Source organism: Hylobates moloch, unplaced genomic scaffold (assembly GCF_009828535.3).
Source record: "Hylobates moloch isolate HMO894 unplaced genomic scaffold, HMol_V3 SCAFFOLD_2, whole genome shotgun sequence".
NCBI classification, from domain to species: domain Eukaryota; kingdom Metazoa; phylum Chordata; class Mammalia; order Primates; family Hylobatidae; genus Hylobates; species Hylobates moloch.
This window is the reverse complement of record NW_026652277.1, coordinates 24610811-24630470: the sequence shown is the minus strand read 5'-3', so window position 1 is coordinate 24630470 and position 19660 is coordinate 24610811. Positions and strand designations below refer to the sequence as shown.

Genomic DNA, 19660 nt, shown 5'->3' with positions numbered 1-19660 from the left:
TCTTTTAATAAAAAAAAAAAAAATTATCAAGCAACTTTCCTGGCCCAGCCCAGAGCTGTCTACACAACCCTTTTTAAACAAGCAAACCAAATATTCCCCACGTTTCAAAGGGGCCACATGGAACTGAAAGCAGGTAAAGAATGAATAGTACATATAAAGACAGTCCTCTGGAACTGCTCTACTAGGCTGCAACACTCCAGGGTGAGCAGGCTAGGCTCTGTCCACACCTGTATCCCTGGGTTGTAGTAGTGATGTCATGCTTGCCTCACTCTGCTCAGCTGTGGATGTTTGCACAAGTGTCTCTCCCTCACTAATCTGTAAGCTTCTTAAGGGTGGTGACTCTGCTTTTATCATCATGTATCCACAATGGGGCTCAGCACACTGACTGTCAAAATAAGTATCTTCAATGAATATTTACGGAATGAATGATAAATCATTCCTGAAAACATTCTTTAGTATTTATCTTCATTCTACCAGGAAACCTGTTTATCCTTAAACTTCAGGATTAGTTCAGAAACTCCTATAACAACATATATCTTCTGATTAGTGAACTGGAATAAGATGTGCTTTCTGGTTATTGCACCATCCTATGAGGGTCAAAAGAGCTGTATTAGCATCTTCACTCCTGAAATTAAATATAAATAATGAACCAAATTAATGCTGCAGGGATATCAAAGATAACACTGAGTTACTATGAATTTTCTTATATTAAGTAGCGAGTTCTTTACATATTAACTTGCAAGCAGATCTTAATTGTGCAGGAGTAAAGAAACAGATACACGATGTTGGTGTAAAACAGTTTTGAATCACTATTTCATGAATAGTTTGTCAAAACTGTTTACATGCTTACTATGTAAAAAAAAGTTCTCTTAAATCAAGAAAGCTATGAACCAGCAAGTAACATAAACAAATATATTATAAATATATTTTTAACATGGTTTCATTGTAGTAGTATTTAAAATAACAACAAAAAAACTTTAACATCCATAACTGAGGATAAATCCAATAAAGTGTGTATATATTTGTGTGTGTGTATATATATATATATATGCATGTGTATATATATATGTACACATGTATATATATATATATATATAAAAAACTGGATACTATCCAGCCATTACAACTGATGACACAGACCTACATTCACATAAAAAGATGAGCACGCGTAATACATTTTTAATGACAAAAGATTACAATAGAATAATAATCTTATAAGCTCATTTATAAAAATGTTTGTATTATAGGTATAGATACAGAAAGAATTTCTGAAATGAAACAATTCATCAAAATGAAACCATTATATCAGAATGACAGAAATATAGGTACTTTTTATTTATTTTTTCTGTTCTTTCATGGGTTTTCCCCCATTTTTAGATATTAAACAACAACAAAAAAAGATATTTCCTTTTGAGAAAAAGAAGAAAAGATTGTTCTTAATGTCTCCTTAGTAAGAAAAGTTTCTTCGCTTTTTAAAGGAAACTCACTGTTGCAACTTCTCAGGAATGATCACAATTACAGTTAATTCTAAACTAATTTCTCTTATTTAACTAACATCATGATACCACAAAAATCACCACTAACTGCTCCTAAAAATGAAGCACATACCACATTTTAATTGCTTCTTGTGCAAAGAATGCTCTTTGGCAGATTTTTGCCTGTAAATGCTCAGTTCTTATGTAAGAAGGAGGCAACATCATTTGCCAAAAAGATTCTAAGAAACATGAAACCTTTGGTCATACAGCTATTTGATTAATCTATTTAGTCCTTAAGACTCAGGGACACTGGGCCTCTAGAAGTGAGCAATAGAGATTCCCATAAAAATCAGACACTTATCAAACTATGTCCGATATACCCCAGGAAGCAATATTTCCTGGGAATTTTCAAGAATACATTGAGCAGTCACATGGTTATGTGTTGAATGAACCAGAAGACAATTTCCAAGTATTCTTAGAACCTTTTATTTAAGCCATTTACATTATTTAATAAAAGTATAACAGATACCTTTAATCCTCAAAGTAGTTTATTGACTAAGGATTACTCTCAACACTTCTGAGAGATGAACTGATTTATGAATTGGGCCCAAGCTCCTGAAAATATCTGACTTTGAATCCAAATTCTCTACCACTTATTAAACTCTGGTTGGGACTATGGACATTCAAGTAACTTCTCTGTGCCTCAGTTTCTTCACTGGAAACATAGGCATATTAGTAGCATTCACTTCATAGTGTTATAGCAAAGATTTAATAAGAAAAATGCATGTAAGTACATCATTAAATATTACATGCTACTATATTATTAATACCAGTACTCTCTTCACCCTTGGACAAAATACTTCTCATAATCACCTGGAGGTTTCTGGTCAAGGTCCAGGAAGCTTCATAGATAAGTGAAGTGATTTTGTGAGGCATCATTGACTTACATCAAATAAAGTACGGACCAAAAAGATGCCCATAATGTAAAATGGTTTGGTTCCAGATCTTGGTTAATTTTGTTTTCTTAGCATAAAACTGAAAACAATGATTCCTAAGCTAAACTTATGAATGCCTGTCTTCAAACTGGCTTCTCTTTCCAAATTAATTATTTCCATTAATACTGTCCTCTCACCATCAGGCTAGGAACACACATCATCTTTTACACAACTCTTTCCCTCCTCCACATCTAACTGGTCACCTTTGAACTCTTGTGTTCTCCACTAGCACCATAATAGCTATTACTACCCAAAATAAAGAAATGTACGATTTCCAATTGTATTCTCACAAAACCCTACTAAGAATCATTTCCATCTTACCTATGAGAAACTCACTGATTCAATAGTCATCTAGCATCTTCTGCATGCTAGTGGCAGAAATAGTAATAAGCTGAAATTGCAGAAAGTACTCTGCTGTGAAAGTGAAGACTTGAGCCTCGATCTGGTACCACTACTTACCAGTTGTGCAATCAGGGTAAACTATCTGACCTTCCACTCACTTCTTGACCTGTTTACAGTCGTCCTTACCCTTCTCTATGCCCTGCATGCCATTTCTCAACCTTCTCTATACTTCAGTTCCCTCAACTGTAACACAGGGATATTAGAGATAGCACTGAGTTACTATGAGGATTAAATGGGCTAACGCATAGAAGGGGTTTAGAACAGTTCCTGGCATGTACTAAGTACTCAAAACTAATAACTAACGTCTAGTCCATGGATTCTATATGAAATGCTCAAATAATTTCTAAGCTCCATTTTGGCTTTGCAATTCCATACAAATTTATATATTTTTAAGAGATTCCATTTAAATATGGATTGATATCTGGTGTTGTTGCCTTATATTCTTGAAGCTTTAAAATTTCTGTTCTGTTTATTCCACAAACATCTGGTGAGTAACCTGCTCTGTGGCAAGTAATATAACAGGTTCTGGGCAACAAAGATGAATAAGACAAGCTCCCTATCCTAAAGAAACTAACAATCAATGAGAAATACAAACACAAAGACAAAAACCTATTGGAAAACATAGCTACAGAGCTCTGAGGGAGGACTTATGAGGACCTGAAAGAGAGAGTAGTCAGTCTTGACTGATGGTGGAATCCGGAGGAACTTCACTGAGGAGGTAGCACTTACCTCAGACCTTTAAGGATGGACAAGACCCTGCTGGCAGGGAATAGAGAACAGGGCATTTCAGCGAGAGCAAGCTACAAGAATCCAAAGACAAGGTTTTGGAAAAGGGTTTAGGATGCAGGTCTGGGAGTGTAACTGAATCATAAGCTGCAAGGTAGAGTGGTGAGGAGGTAAGACTTGAAAGGGAGATGGTTCCAGGGTGTGGAAAGCTTTCAAAAATAATGCTCCTGAATGTGGTTTAATCCCATAGCCAGTGCGGAAAGGCACTTGGGGAGAAAACCTCATGAGATCTGACTAGAGGTGAACAGTGCTAGTGGTCTCAATTAGGGCCCAATATGGTTGAGTGAAGAGAAAGTAAGCCTGGGGCCAAAGGGCCACACTTGGAGTCCCAGCTCCACTGCTTTCTGGGTGTGAGACCTCTGGAAAGTCATTTATGTTATCTGAACCTCAGTTAAATTACTGAGCATCTACTGTGCCAATGTTTTTCTAAAACTTATTTTATGGAAGACTCAATGGAGAGTTTGTTAAAAGTGCATCTACATGACCTGCCTGTAGTGTGTGATTCAGGACATTTGCAGAGGGGGCCAATAATCTGCCTTTCTAACAGAAACACCTGTAATTCAGAGGCCACTGGCCACCTTCCAGCCATACCACCACCAATGCCAGATGAGGAGACCAAGGGTCAAGAGTGTGAACATACATCTAGTCAGTAGCAGAGTGGTGGCATCTAGGTATATGGACTCCAACAGCAGTGCTTTGCTGTTGCTCTCATTTATTTACTCATTTATTTTACCATTATCTTGGTTGGACCCTACTCTCACTGACTGCAAGTCATGACTAAAGAGACAATCACCTCACCCTTTTCCCTTCCTCCCTAGCTCGGTCACTAAAGTAGGAACTGCTGCCCTCTCAGCAGTGGCTGTAGCCTTTTTCCCTCCCCAGCACCTCATGCACTCTCTACAAGGAAGGACACTCATCTCTTTGGCAACCTAGAAGCAGGAACTCAGCAAGGACAGACTGACCCTTTGTCCTCTCTGTCGGGCCAGCTTGCCCAAACATGGGTTTGGTCTCGTCTCCAGTTCTACAGGATGTGAGCACCCTGCCTCTGCAGAAGAGGCATGTGGCTTGGTGTTGTGTTCAATTTAGGAAAATCAAAGGAAGTCCACGGTTTGTATCACAGTTCAAGTCATGTTCTCCAATGTAGCCTTATTGATAATACAGTTGGTATTATACTTCCTGATACTGTCTGGCCTTATTAATAATAAAGCTGATGTTATACTTTCCCTCTGTCTGACTCTGCTGGACTAATTCTTGACTTGAAGAGGCATGAAAATCATCAGCCTCAAAACACTAACCACAACCAAAGTTGAATGTAAACAAGCACATATTTTTAAATACTAACTTAAAAAACATGTTTTTACGATTAAATTGCAGTGCAGGTAACACCTACCTAAAAAGGTGCATTGCCTTTGACTGCAATTCTGGCAATTTGTTCCAAAGAAACAATTCAGAATTTGTGCAAAGTTTTAGTTAGAATATATGCATTTCATCACAGTACTGCATAAGGTGGGGAAAAAGGTGATATAATCTAAATGTCTACCAATAAAATACTGGTTAATTAGGCAATCTATTAAAAATGATGTTACAGAAGAGTATTTATTAATAGAAAAAGATATACGTAATATGTTGGTGGCGAAAAAGCAAGTTGCAAAATGATATACTATGTTCCTATTGCCATGAATATGTAACAAGTATTTGTGTTTGTTTACCTACATTTATATGTGTGCATAGAAAGAAGTCTAAAAGGCCACATAGAAAAAGTGATCGTCTTTAACAATGTGATGCTGGAAATTTAATATTTGGTATTATTTTTCCTTATTTGAATTTTCTAATTTTTCCAGTGAACATGTATTGCTTTTTAAATTTCTTTTTTATTTTAATAAAAATGGTTAAGCATTTTTGAAATTTTCAAGAAAATTGTAATAATTGCTCTTCTGCTTTCAATTTTAATCAATATTATGGTGAATTTAATAAGTACTTTGTATTCTTAAAGGTAAATATGGCTATTTTTAATGAAAACAAACAAGTCTTTAGACCTTAAGGAAGCATATTAAATTGGGGCAGATTACTGCTGTCCCTGAGGATGGATTCCTTGTCTTTAACACCGGGAGTATAACACTCACCCCAGTTTTCACATTAGGATTAAATTAAATATGACAACCCTGTAAGGTGCCTCGCATAGTATGTAGCACAAGGTAGTAGTGAAAAAAAAAAAAAAATCAGTTGCTTTTCCTTCTCTTTCAAACAAAAACAAAAACAGAAAAAAACTTGAGTTTTAACTTAAAATTCTAATGTATGAATACAAATAAGAAAAAAAATAATTCAAGCAATGATTATTTTCCAAACACTGCCAGATAGCTGACTGGTCAGCCCAACTGTAATAAACAGTAAATATTATTTACCTCATACTTTTGGTTTTGTTACAGACTTTAAGATGCCAAAACAAAGTCTAATATATTTGAGATAAGATTTCAGCAGCTTTTCCCCTTGATCCAGGTCATTTTAACTAGTATACCAAGATGATATGACCATAATTATTTTAAGGTACCATTCATAGTGTTCAAAATTGAGGGATCCTGTACAAAGAAAGCTGCATCCAATATATAAATATTTAACATTCATGGGATTTTATTGAAAGAAAAAGAAAAGTCCTGAAAGGAAAGAAGCTGGAATTTCCCAGGAGGCTAGAAAAACATTGATTTCTCCTTGCTGTCCCGCCAACACATCCCTTTGGACCTGATCCTTTTCGGTGACAAGAAAGCTAGAAAAATTTAAGCCAGAAGGAAATTCGAAGGGCAACAAAAATAACTTGCCCGTTGTCCTTCACATGGCTCCTGGATATCCTTTCTCTATAATTTTTGCAGTGGAGAGAAAAAACCCAGCTCCTATAGGATTAAGGGGAAAAAAAAATCTCCTAACCAAAAACATATTCTTACCTCAATTCAACTCCATTCAACTAGTTAAGAGTTATCTGGCAATTTCATATAAAATATTAGAAGGATATGAGACTTTCAGCTAACAAACCTGAAATTTAGAAATCTGTTCCCTCATAGGTCTCATTCCCTTTCACGGTGGATTACGGTGCTAAAGAAGAAAATCTGCTGCTCTCCTAACAATCACGAGGGAAGCAAGCCCAAGAGAGGAAAATCAGATCTGTAAAAATACGATGACATTCCCCTGAATTTTTATTTATGCAAACATTTTGTAAAGATTTGTGTAAGGCCTTCACCCAGTATCCAAATTCTGAGTCAGCATGATGGCACAATACGAACTCAAAGTTTCTTCCCTTTCTCTGGAGTTTCCCGGGTAGAGTCAAGCACTTCTTATGGCTGCAGAAATCCCACCAGGTGGGGCCCAAGGCACTGACTTACACCATCTTAGACTCCTGCTCTGCGGCCACAGCTGGAAAACAGCGCTTTTGTAGGCTTTGTGCCATCTGAACTTCTTGTCAACCAGATCAGGTAGACAAGCCCAATATTAATATGCCATTTAACCTTCCCAAAGTTTTCAGAAGATGATGATGGAGACCTGACATTAGATCTCAGGTCTTTTAACATCTAGCCTAGTCCTTCCCTTCTCTATGTTTAGCCTTCATAGGGCACTGTCTACCTATCTCTCCCTAATTAAGGCTCAAAAATTTTGTTCACCACATTGCAAAAGGATAGAATCAATTTACAACACACAATGGCCTAAAAAAGTCAGCACTGAGGCTGCCATGTGTATTTGAAAAGGACAGAACTTTTTAATGGCTGAAAATACCTCGTGTTACTGAAAAAAAAGTTCCTTCTATTGCCAAGAGAATAAAAATGAATTGAAAAGCATTAACCACATGATTCTGAAACATACTTGAAGATGATTTTCTTTTTACTAGTATTGTGTTTGCATCTCAAGAATCCTTCTGAAAAAAGCATTTTTATCATCTCCATTTCTTCAATTAGGTTTCTAGGATCTAACTAACAGATAAGTACTTCCTAAGATAAATCCTCATGAGGGTCTAGTCCATTCTTTATTCCAGTAGTGCACTCCCCCGGCTGACTGTTTTCAGGAGTTACCTGGAAACTCAATATTCTATAAGGAGTAGTTTTGACTGCCCCATTAAAAACACTGGTCTAATGCTATTTTATTCACCGATGCAAAAAATAAAAGAAAAAGTAAAATAATCAAATACTAAGGATTACTTAGTAAACACTTTAAGGTTTACTTTTCACATAGCATTTGGTTTCATAAAGACAGATCATTTGGAAATATCCAGAAAACACACATGCAATATTTCTTCTACATTCTTTATTAACTCAGCAAATTTACTGAGGTTTCTACTCTATGCTAGACTGACTCTAACTAACATAATTCATCAGCAGTCCCTGAGTTTAAACTGGAGCACTGCTGATGGTCCCCCAGTTACTTTATGATGGTAACTGATTACTAGATGATTAACTATCATCAACATTTTTTATAATTTTTATTGTAAGGTTTTCCAGGATTAAAAAAAGACATAAAAATATCTTAGTAAAAAGGCAAATATCACGTTATTGTTTATAAGTGTGAGCTAAATAATGTGGACATACAGTGTCAAACGACAGACAGTAGAGACTCAGAAGGGTGACGGGGTAGGAGGGGGGTGATGATGAGAAATTTCTTAATGGATACAATGTATGTTATTTGGATAATGGATACTATAAAAGCCCTGACTTCACCACTATGCAATCTATGTATGTAACAAAATTACACTTGTACTCCATAAACTTATACAAATAAAAGAAATACATCTTAGTAGGTCAAATTTTAAAATTTTGCTTTGGTTACTGTTTCATTCAGAAGCTGACAATAATAATAAAAGAAAATTAAAGCTACCCTAGAACCACTCTCCTTTTTTAGAGAGCCTAACTTATATCTACTTCTTCATTCTATCTATATATATAATATATAATATAATATATTATATATTATATTATATATTTATATGTTATATATTATATACATATAATATATAATATATTTATATATTATATATTGTATATTGTATATTTATATATTAAATATTATATACTATATATTATATAGTATATATTAATACATATAATATATATAATATATATATTTTTTGAGCAATCAAATCATTTCATTTTTGACTCCTTTTGTTCCTCAGTTATGTATCATAGACATGATTGGAATTTTATAAAGTTGATTTCCTTTTCATTTTGGTAAAAGACTTGGAATTTAAAGAGAAAACATGCCAGCACTGTCTGTGGCAGGCAGAAAAACATATATGTTTTATTCCCAGGTGAAAGTAGAGCTCATAATAATAATATATATTATATATAAATACAAATATATATAAATATATAATATAAATATATATTATATATAACATATATAACATAAAGATATATTATATATAACATAAATATATATTATATATACAACCCAGCTAATTTTTGTATTTTTTAGTAGAGATGGGGTTTCACCATGTTGGTCAGGCTGGTCTCAAACTCCTGACCTAAGGTGATCCACCTGCCTCGAGCAATAGGCAACTTTTTACAGGTGAACATAACAATGACAATAAATTACTATGATGAAGATCAAAATTTCGTCTGCAAAACTGTCATCAAGTTCCACATAGGATTATGTGTGAGCATAGGCAGACAAAACTGTCAACAAATCCAGCTTTTTAAAGATTCTACTTGTCACTAGTTAGCTGCAAAAATAAACCGTATTTCTAGACACTCTGTGACGCAACCTTCTCTGCTAGTCCTATTTCTCCTACAAATGGAAAAATGGGGTTGGCAACAAAACTCTTGCTTGCTCTGCACTGCCCTTGCAATTTTCCCTATAAGATTGAAGGCATGTGAGTACCATCGCTCAGTGAGCTTTGTAAGTAAATCTACAGATAACAAGTGGATAATTGCAGCAGGTTTATAGATTTAGCTAGAGTGGTATTACATACAAATGCACTCTTTTACAGAGACTTTATAATCCTCTACACAGCCTCTGCTAACAGTCTGCAAATAGTCCCAGCTAGATTATCAGAATTTCTGAGTTAGCATATGCCTCCTGCTCCCTATCCAGTCCTCTGCTCAACTCCCCACTCTTCACTTTGGTACAGATTAACTCCCAACTCCCCCCACCTCCACCCCCAGCCTTTGTTGTTGTTCTCTAGGATATTTTAAGGCTTTCATCTTCTCTATCTGAGAGACTGGATCATTTATATCCCTAAAAGAGTTTATAGCAGAGTCTACAGGTAGGCAGGTACTTCAAGATCATAATATTTAAAAAGTAATCATGAACCTAAAGTATAATTTTTTAATTATCTGAATAAAATCCAATGGCTGCCTTTTCTAAATAAGTAAGGACATGTGAGGATAGCACGGAGGAGTACTAAGTGTCTTGATTACTACAGTATTAGCTTCCTACAGATTGGCTCAGCTCAGCACAATCACTTAAGCAACAGCTTTAAAGAGGACAAGTTTTAAATGGACATTCCCTTAAAAAAAAGAGAGCGCGCGTGCAACCTTTAGTCCCAAGACAGCAGCACCTACATAATGCTGAGCTCTACTTTCACCTGGGAATAAAACATGTATGTTTTTCTGCTTGCCACAGACAGTGCTGGCATGTTTTCTCTTTAAATTCCAAGTCTTTTACCAAAATCAAAAGGAAATCAGCTTTATAAAATTCCAATCATGTCTATGATACATAAATGAGGAACAAAAGGAGTCAAAAATGAAGTGATTTGATTGCTCAAAAAAAATTCAATCACGTAAACCCAAAATGGTTCTGCCTAAAGAACAACACTTAAAAAAAAAGAAAAAAAAAAAAAAAACTCATCCGCTACAAAATTGATATTATAGCAAGTACTTGTGAGTCTACAAATTCAACTCGAGAGTCCCATTCACAAATGCTCTGTTAAATCACATAAGGGTCTCGGACCACAGGAAAGACTCGATCAAAATAATAAGGTTGATGAGAGCAAATCTAAGACCTGTATGGGAGTGGAAAAAATACTTCAAAAGCAAGATTTTTGCAGGTTGGCTCAATGGTCTTTATTTTAATGTGTGGTCTTTTTTTTTTTAGACTATCTTTTGGGTTGTTCTCATGTCTTTATCAATGAAGAAGAAACTACTAGGGTCATTTCAAAAAAACTATCTGAGTAAGGACCAGGCATGTAAATGAAATATTAGCTCTGCAAGGGTTACATGTAGTATGGCTTCCTGGGACACTTAAACAAGCAAACTGGCCATAAGGTATTTGATGGGGGAATGGCAAGCGCTTCCAATTATTCTGACTATGATCCTGTCCCAAATTGTAGCAATGCAATGAAGGAGGGATCAAGCAGGAAACTTTGGGGGCTCTGAGGAATTTTCCCACACATTCTCCTGACATCTATATACACATTTGAGTTAGAATAATACACTTTCTAAAACTTATTCTCCACTTGAAGGGGAAAACTCAATGTGTTTATCTTCAAAAAGTGCACAACTTAGAAAAGTGAAAATTATTTATAGGTTAAGTCAAATTCACTAGCTTCTTGCAATAAAGTGAAAAGATACTCTACCTTAAAAATCTTGCATGAGATATAAGCCTTAGTCTCCGTCTATCTTTGAATATTATTTATGGAATTATTTTCAAAGATATCCAACAATGTCACGTACAGTGGTATATTCAGAAGCTTACTGATTAGACAAGTCCAACTTAGTTCCTTAATTCCAGATGTGAACAATGACAAAATCAGATTTTAGCTGTTTATAAGCAAGTACAAATATGGAGGGTAGGTAAGACAAAGTTATAATACGTATAATTCTGTTTAATAGAAACCAAAGTGTTGATTCCCTTAAGGTAAAAGTCACAACATGACTAAGTTATACAAGATAATTAGAAAAGAACTCGTGGAACATTTTCATAGCAATTTCTACTTCAAAAAAATAAACATTTTAAAAGATAGCTGAAATGAGAACACCCATATCTTTCCTTTCCCACCTAAAAATTGACTCTTAGAAAGATCACAAAGAACCAAAAACAATGAAATTCGCAGCACTACACTGACCAGGTGTTATTGTGGTTTGATGTGACTGAGCTGCAACGTTTGCTGCAGCTTCCTGCACTGTGTTGCTTTTCCCTCCCCAAGCATCTGAAGAGAAATGTTTCTTTTCTAAGGTGTTAAACATTTGGGTTGCATGCAGGACAAATGGAAGATTGACACCTAAGATGAATAACCACAGTGCATTAGGCCAGTGGGAACTTTCACTACATTAAAGCTAGCCAAGCTCACCATTCACACAGTGTTCAGGCACACAACTGCCAGAGCCAAACTAGGGATGTAAAGAACTATTTTTTTTCTTTTAATACTTTACCATTGGCCTACAGGGATTTTCATAAATAAAGCTCAGAGAATGAAAGGTTTGGGAGTATGCTTTTAATAAACTCTCCAGGGTCCCGGCTTTAAAATATTTAACAGCCTTCTGCATCTTCTCTTCACTCTCGGTGAAGACGACCAACTCAAGCCAAGGTTTACTATGCCCTAAGAACTCACGCTGACATCAAATATGTCATGACAGGTGCTTTCTTCTTAGACCCAATTTATCTGAACTAAGAATTCTTATTTAAAATTCTGTGAGAGACCCATTCATAAGATTTCTGGTATAGACACATTCACACCCCTAAGGATTCCAGTTCTAGAGGGATGTAATTTGCCAATTAAAATTCCCCTTGAGAAGAAAAAAGGCTGAGTAGGTGAAAGTGGTTCTCCTGAACAGGTAAAATACTGTATATTGGTCACAGGTAAAATCTGTGCGAGCATACACACAGTAGCGTTTGTCTAAAAAATAAGCAAAAGCATGTGCATTTTTTATAATTAGATTCCAGCAGAAACATTTCTCTGCATGCCAGTTGGCCATAGCTGGTATCCTCTGGATTGTCTGCGGTTAGATACAAACAGAAGACTATTTAGGGAAGGAGTGGTCAGGTCCCTCCCCCACCCCAGGTGTTTTTCCAGTCCTAACACTTTTGGGAAGCAGATGCAGTAAACAAGCAATTGTTCGTAATGCAAATTCAAGTAGGAGGATGCCAAGGGGATGCTCCCATCCTAAGCCTAAACACAAATGGTCACCATGCTCCTGACACCCTAGATGAAAATCTATCACTGTGGATGTTAGCGACATAAACACTCAGCCCTGCTAAGGACAGAGTTAAAGAGCAAGAAGGCAGAAGTGTGGTTAGGGGTGAAGAAGAGAGGCTGTCTTCCGGTTAGTGTTTTTGATCTCAGACACATTAAAAACAGCTGTTAGGTATTAAAAACCAAAGATTGTAACTCACTTCAGTTGGACCCTAAAAAAAAAATTTACATAGTCTTGTGGTTACAGCTGAAAAGCTTCTGGAATTGTGCAAACTGCAGAATATCTCAAGAAAACATGCCTAAAATAAATACATCCTAATATGTAACAGAATAAAGCAAAGCAACAGATAACAGGGTAAGGTAACTGTTTCCTGACCACACCCCTTTCCTACACTCTACCCAGACCAACATTTATTCTGGCCACAAATCTTTCCTAAACAATGAATGACTGTTTGATTCACTGACCTCAAAATTTTAATATATACACTAACAATAAATACCTTCTATCAAAAAATATTTTCTATCAAAATTTCAAAATGACTAGTATACTGGTAGATTGGAAGAAAAGACTGGAAACACAAGGCAGAATGCTGGCATAAAGAGGAAGATCAGCTTAATTTTCAATATTCTTAGGGATTGTTTATAAATACCAATAAATTTTCATTATATTGATTTTTTAAAATTACCATTTTGAAAGGAGAAGTAGCTGATCTTTTTAAGAAATAAATTCCACAAATGCTGTATACGCACAGCTGAAAAACGTAAGGCTGTTTTGGTGGCTATTTTCTATTGTCACCAACACTACTTTGATTTGGAAAGATTATTTGTTATTCTGAAAATGATTTAACAGGAATCTTCAATTATTCCTTATCTAAAACATATTCTCCTTCCCTTCTCCAGCCCCTCCAAGAACAAGAAAACCTGCCCAACTATTAAAGAGGTATCTATATATTTGCATGTTTTGTTCAAAAATTTAAAGTCTCCTACAACTTTAAAAACTCAAGCATTTATTTGAGGGGCCTCTAAATATTAAACTATTTTTGCTTTTTTAAATTACTTTTTAGGTAGGAGATTCATCCTCATCACACAGACATCTTTATCATTAAATACTTGAAAAGCCTTAAAATAAAATATGAAATACCTATTTCTTATAGCAACCATCACAAGATCTCCCTCAAGATTAGAACCCCAAGATCTCCACTTTAACTACTATATAAAAATTAGAAAAAGCCTATTCCCTAGCTGAGAGATCAAATATCCTTTAGAAATTTATTGGAAAATAATTACAATAACATCTAAATCACAGTGCTTAAAGTGATCATATTTGATATAAGTATCATTTCAACAATTGAAGATTATGTGTAATGATAACCACAAATACTCTTGTTGATAACTGTTCATTTTGAGCCATTATTCTCTGCTAGTGAATCTTCTCACTCCCAGATTTTGTTCACTAACGTATTAACAACGTTACTCTTCCCAGATGTTTATGACTGATTTTTTTCAGTTGGTAGAAACACTGGGCAAATAAGTCAAACACTATAGGTTCCATTTTACAATCCGAGATTTGACCTCCAGGGCTGTGAGACTGGAACCCTGATCCCCGAGACCCATACACATGTGTTTTTCATTGGGGGTTAGGTGGTAAAGGGAGAGTGGGGCTGGAGAGAAGGTAAATATATTGATGGGTCAGTAAAAAAATCCGTCACCACCGCTGGTGGGCTAATTCTAAGAGAGAACTCCATCACCAGCACATTTTACGAGAGAACTCCATCACCAGCACATTTTACATCTACGTACTACACAAGTTACCATTTAGGTGTTTTCTCACTTAAATGAGGTTTCCACTTCCTAAGAGAAATATCATCAAATAAACCTGAAATTCTTTATAATGTTATGCATTTGCATAATGCAGTTATAATACCACTGCATTTTTAGAATTTTAGAAGTTAACTAAACCACAAGATTAAAAAAAAGGAACAACTTTCATTAGGGTTATCTTTGAGTGATGCTTTCTCAACAATTGACGATAAAGCAAAAATAACTCATCCCCGCCAAACTGATCCTAAGGAAACATTGGCTGATACGATAAAATAAGACACTGTTTTAAAAGCCAAAGTAACATAACAAACATTCAGCTCCAAATGAGCTAAAGTAGTTCTGATTCTAGAAAGCTTGTGGGCATTAAAAGCTATACAGTCCTTACTTAGCTGAAAAAGTAAATCAATTTTTTCCTTTCATCAGCATAGAATGTACAATACTCATAAAATCATGGATTTGTTGATGTAACTTCACTTGATTTTATAACTTATGATCTGTTACATATTTATTTTAATCAATAAGCCAAAAGCTAAAATTCCAAAGGCAAGACATCAAAGGTAGCACTGTTTTAAGGTGGCCATTCCTCATAACAGCTCTTATTTAGCAATGACTAGTTATATATAATGAAAGCATTACCAATGAGTTTGGAAAAATAAACATTCTGCTAAAATACAAATCAATTTGCACTTCTGAACATAATTTGCAACATCAGCATGTTACTTACTGTTCTCGGGATGGGTGGAGAAAGAGATCCATTTGACATGTATGGGTCGTTATTCATATTTGGCATCATTATGTACCCGGAATAACTCGAGTAGGAGGGTCCCTTGTTGTAGAGGCCTCCATCTGGATGCTTTCCTGGGAGAATCCAAAGAGCAATCAATGATGCACTGACTTCGTTTTTATATTACTGTATTTTTCATCTGAAAATCTAATAGTTCTAAGATAAATCAGACCTTACATAAAAGACTTGTTTACAAAATACTGTAACTGGATTATTATGCTCTATTTTAGATTGACAGTATTTATTCTCTTAAATAGCTTAGCAGCAAACCAGATGTTTCAAAAACATGTGGTTCAAACAGTTCTTCCACTATTGACTGATGTTTTTACAAAAATAAGTGTTATCCATCTAACTTAATTTGTTCTAATACTAACAAACTGGACTAAAAAATACAGAACACACACAACTCTAAAACTGTAATATAAATATATTAGGCCATCTAGCTACACACACACACAGAGATTTATACACTTGAAGTTATGTTTTGCCTTGTAGACAAACTCAAAAATTCTACCTGTGCTTGTAGATTTCTAGAAAAATTTCTAGATTCTACTGAAAGAGTTGTTATCTAGTATATAGGCAACTATCTAAATTTATAAAGGATTAACTCTGGCAGGCTTAATTTTATGTGCTACACTGAGATCATTTTTGCCAAAAAATTCTGTTCAATATGTATATTTCTTCTTGTTAATCTGTGTAACTATCTTGTAGCTGAGGAAGAAGCCTAATATATAATTCTCTTCCCTGCTCCTGGTTGACATATTGTATGTAAAAACACTTCATTTCAGTTAGGCCAATTGTTAAGTAATTAATGGAGAACAGACAGGCTGACAAGGAATCCCTAAGGTGACCTGATTCTTTTAAAGTCACAAAGAATTCTCCTTAAGTCTAAATACATATGTATGTAATTTTAAAGTTTTTAGCAAGAATCAGAAATAGGGAGAAAGGGTATCATTTCTGATATGCACATTCCTAATTATAAGTTTTATATTTTTACAAGTTAGATTCTGCTCTGCTCATTTACTGCCGGCCTTTTCACTGTAATAAGGAACAAGAAACAGCAATTTTGCAAGTGAAAATCCACACAAAACTATTCTGGTTGGAAAATAAATCGATATATACTGTCATTCTTCTTAATGATATATTAAAAATACTAAAGATCTAAGCTAATTAGGACTTAAGGTAAGATGAGGAGGAGAAAAACTCATTATAGACATTTCCTCTTCCCAAATAATCTGGAACCCACCTGAAATCCAAAGGTCCCTAACTCACTCAAAAACAGTTTTTAAATTATGTAATATATATTAGAGGTAAGCCATAAGTTTCCTGCGTTTTCTTTACCATTAAAATAGTGGGCATAGTCTGACCTAGACCCAGTTTCTTGAACTCAAAAGTAACAAAATACACCTATTTATACAAATTGCACACCTTATCTGCTAAAGTCAGAAGAAGTAGAATGGGTGTCTTACCGTCATCGGGGTGTTCTCTGGCCTTGTCGTGGTAGGGCTCCTGAGAGGTTTGTGCTTGTCTGGCCACCTAACATCATGAATCCCCACACCCAAAAGAAAGAAAATCACCTTAGAGTTTGTGACAATAATGATACAAATGTGTGTGCACTGGTAATTCAAAGGAAGAGGTTTAGGGGCAACTCTGTTTATTACTCTGAGAGACATACGCTAGTGTTTAGTACTGCAAAATCTTTTTCTTGTCAACACGTATTTTTGAGTGATTATTATCCACCCAGGACCAAAAACGTATAAATAATAACAAAACCAACAAAAATATAGTTAAATTTGGGAATGAGCCACATGCTGTTCTGACTGCTGTTTATTAAACCATATCAAGGCTCCTTGGATGCCCAATATTACAGGAGTAGGAGTTAATGGGGTTGATGGTTTTGATAGCCTCTTCAACCACTGTTCACTTCAATCAGATTTATTAAAAAAAGGCTGAAATATCATTTTGCACTTGAAAATGACATTTAAACATAAACAAGCCAACCACTCAGATGCAGTCTTAAGGCAACTGCCCTGAGCGCAGTTCCAGCAGAAGCTCCACTCGAGCTTTAACCTACTATGGCTGGCTGAGTGCAGGCTTATAAAAGTAGAATGATTCTGTGGTTAAAGGGAGGAAAATTAGAGAGTAAGGTTATAGACATCTAAAAGGTAGCCCAGTTGATATCAGTTTTGGTAATCATCATCCACCCAGACAGACTCAACCACGTGCAAATCAGTGGTATTACTCCTTCACCCTCAGGCCTCCTCATGCCCACTTAACACCCAGCAAAGTGTAACGCTTTAACACCGGCGTGCTCTCGGATTCGAACGCGGTGTCCTTCACCCGGACCAGAAAAGTATGGAGAATATGAAGTGGGTGGCAAAATTATTTATGGACTAAGGCAGGACTAGCAAAATGGGTAGAAAGAGAGGCTGCTCTACAAATAGGAGAGTTTGGCAAAAAGCCTGTGTTTAGGATGTTATTCGGTTCTCTGGACGTGTGTCCTCCCTTTGACCTCCTTTTCCCAGCAAACAATAGTCACAAATCTTTTACGCGGGGTTAGGTGCACCCTACTCCCGCCCCCAGCCCGCTCAAACTGGATTCAACGGGTAAAGAACACCCTTCTGTTCTCTGAACGCAGGCCCCCAGCCTTTCAAAATGCGTACTCACCTCTGCCATTGGGATAGAGAAGGCAGATCTGAGGTGTTCTTAAACGCGCTGTTTAAAACCCAAAATGTCCCCGCCCTCAAAACCACACACTTTCTTTTTGGGGGTAGAAAGATGCCATTTAAGGAAAAAAAAAAGGTATATCCTCCAAGTTTCTTTGGAGGGAAAAGGCGTTGGTTAAATCATTCGGGTGTCAGGACTTTTCTACCGGATTTCCTCCAGAGGGTTTCCCAGTTGTGGAACAAGGGTGACCAGTGGAGTGTCGGGTATCAGGGTCCATCCGCCCCTTAGACCAGCTCTGGACTAGGCTTCAAACAGCCCTCCAGCGCGGCCCTGCTGCGCGCTTTCTCTAGCCAGCACCACAGCACCCACGTGTCTCTATTTACTCTACTCAGGTTACCAGCTCTATCGCCCGCAGCTGGCCAGAAGACCTGATAAAGCGCCTTCCACCCTGCCGGACTAGTGTCCGGCTTCCGCCGCTTCTCCGCCTTTCTTCTACGTAGATTTAAGGCCTGATCTGGTCCCAAACCCCAAATAAAAGTTGTGGGTTTGTTTCCAAGTGATGGCGGTTGGCGAAAACTAGAGTTAGGGGGGGTACAGCCAGGGTGTACTCTTAGGGTGGGTCGGCTCGGCGCACCCACAGCTCCCAGCTGCCAGCCCAGGCGCTGGGGCCGCAGGGACTGAACCCCGCACCGCCCCCGCAGCCCGGGCGCGCGCCCCATCGGCCGGCCTGCTCCCCGCGGCCCGGCTCGGCGGTGGTAGGGACGGCCCCGCGTGCCCCAGCCCACGCCCGCCTCCCCTTCCTCCCGCCTGTGGCTCTGCTCGTCTCCACCTAAGCCTTTGGTGGTTTAACGCACTTTTGCAGACATCTACCAAGAGCTAGCGTGTGCACTTTGTTTTCCGTCCCACGGAAGAATTTATCAGTAGCGTTATTCAGCCCTACTCGCTTTAAAGCATGGCACCCCTCAGCCCAACAAAAAGACTGAAGACGAAATATTGTGGGTTCCTGCCCGCGAACCAATCGTTCAGCCACCGAACCCCCTAAACTGATCCAGTTGGAATAAGTTACCCTGCCCCTCTACCTCCCATCCTACACACACACACACACACACACACACACACACACACACACACGCAATGCGGACCGGGGGCCCAGCTATGCACACACCCCAAAACAAACGAGGGATCTACTCGGGACCCTCAGCCGGGCGGCCGGGAGCCTTCGTTCCCTTCCTCCCTCTCTGCGTTTCCCAGGGACCCGCCACGCCTCTCGGAACTCGGGCAGCGGCCCGCTCACCTCGTGTCCGTTGCTGGCCGGGATGATTTCAGACTCGTTCACCAAGGAAGACTTGATGTCAGCTAAATCGCCTTCCTCTTCGGGGTGACTGATCTCGGCGAAGATCTTTTCCTTCTGAGGATCGCCCTCGTCCTTGAAGGGGATCATCTCGTCCGTGGCGCAGAGTTCCGGGTCCCCCCCGCCGCCTCCACCTCCTCCGGAGAGTTGGGGCATCCCGGCGGCTCTGTAATCTCCGCTCCGCTGTGGGAGCACCCGCGGCAACAGCAGGAAAGACAGAGGGGTAACTCAAGGGTGGGGGAGGAAAGGAGAGTTGAAAGGGTTCGTGCAGCA

General features: G+C 37.5%; 1 protein-coding gene across 4 annotated transcripts in view; it reads right to left on the bottom strand.

Annotated features, from left to right (window-relative positions):
- Nucleotides 1-19660, bottom strand: part of LEF1 (lymphoid enhancer binding factor 1) — a 119815-nt gene extending 100155 nt beyond the window's left edge. For 2 of the 4 annotated variants that reach the window (XM_032171309.2, XM_032171221.2), the window contains exons 1-3: nucleotides 19331-19660; nucleotides 16839-16905; nucleotides 15310-15443 (exon numbers count right to left, since the gene is read on the bottom strand). In XM_032171309.2, coding sequence (XP_032027200.1) covers nucleotides 15310-15443; nucleotides 16839-16905; nucleotides 19331-19543 — 414 coding nt within the window. In that variant the 5' untranslated portion in view covers nucleotides 19544-19660. Of the gene's footprint in view, nucleotides 1-15309; nucleotides 15444-16838; nucleotides 16906-18036; nucleotides 18697-19330 lie in introns of those variants that run through there. The other 2 variants (XM_032171399.2, XM_058432329.1) reach the window with 1 other exon arrangement.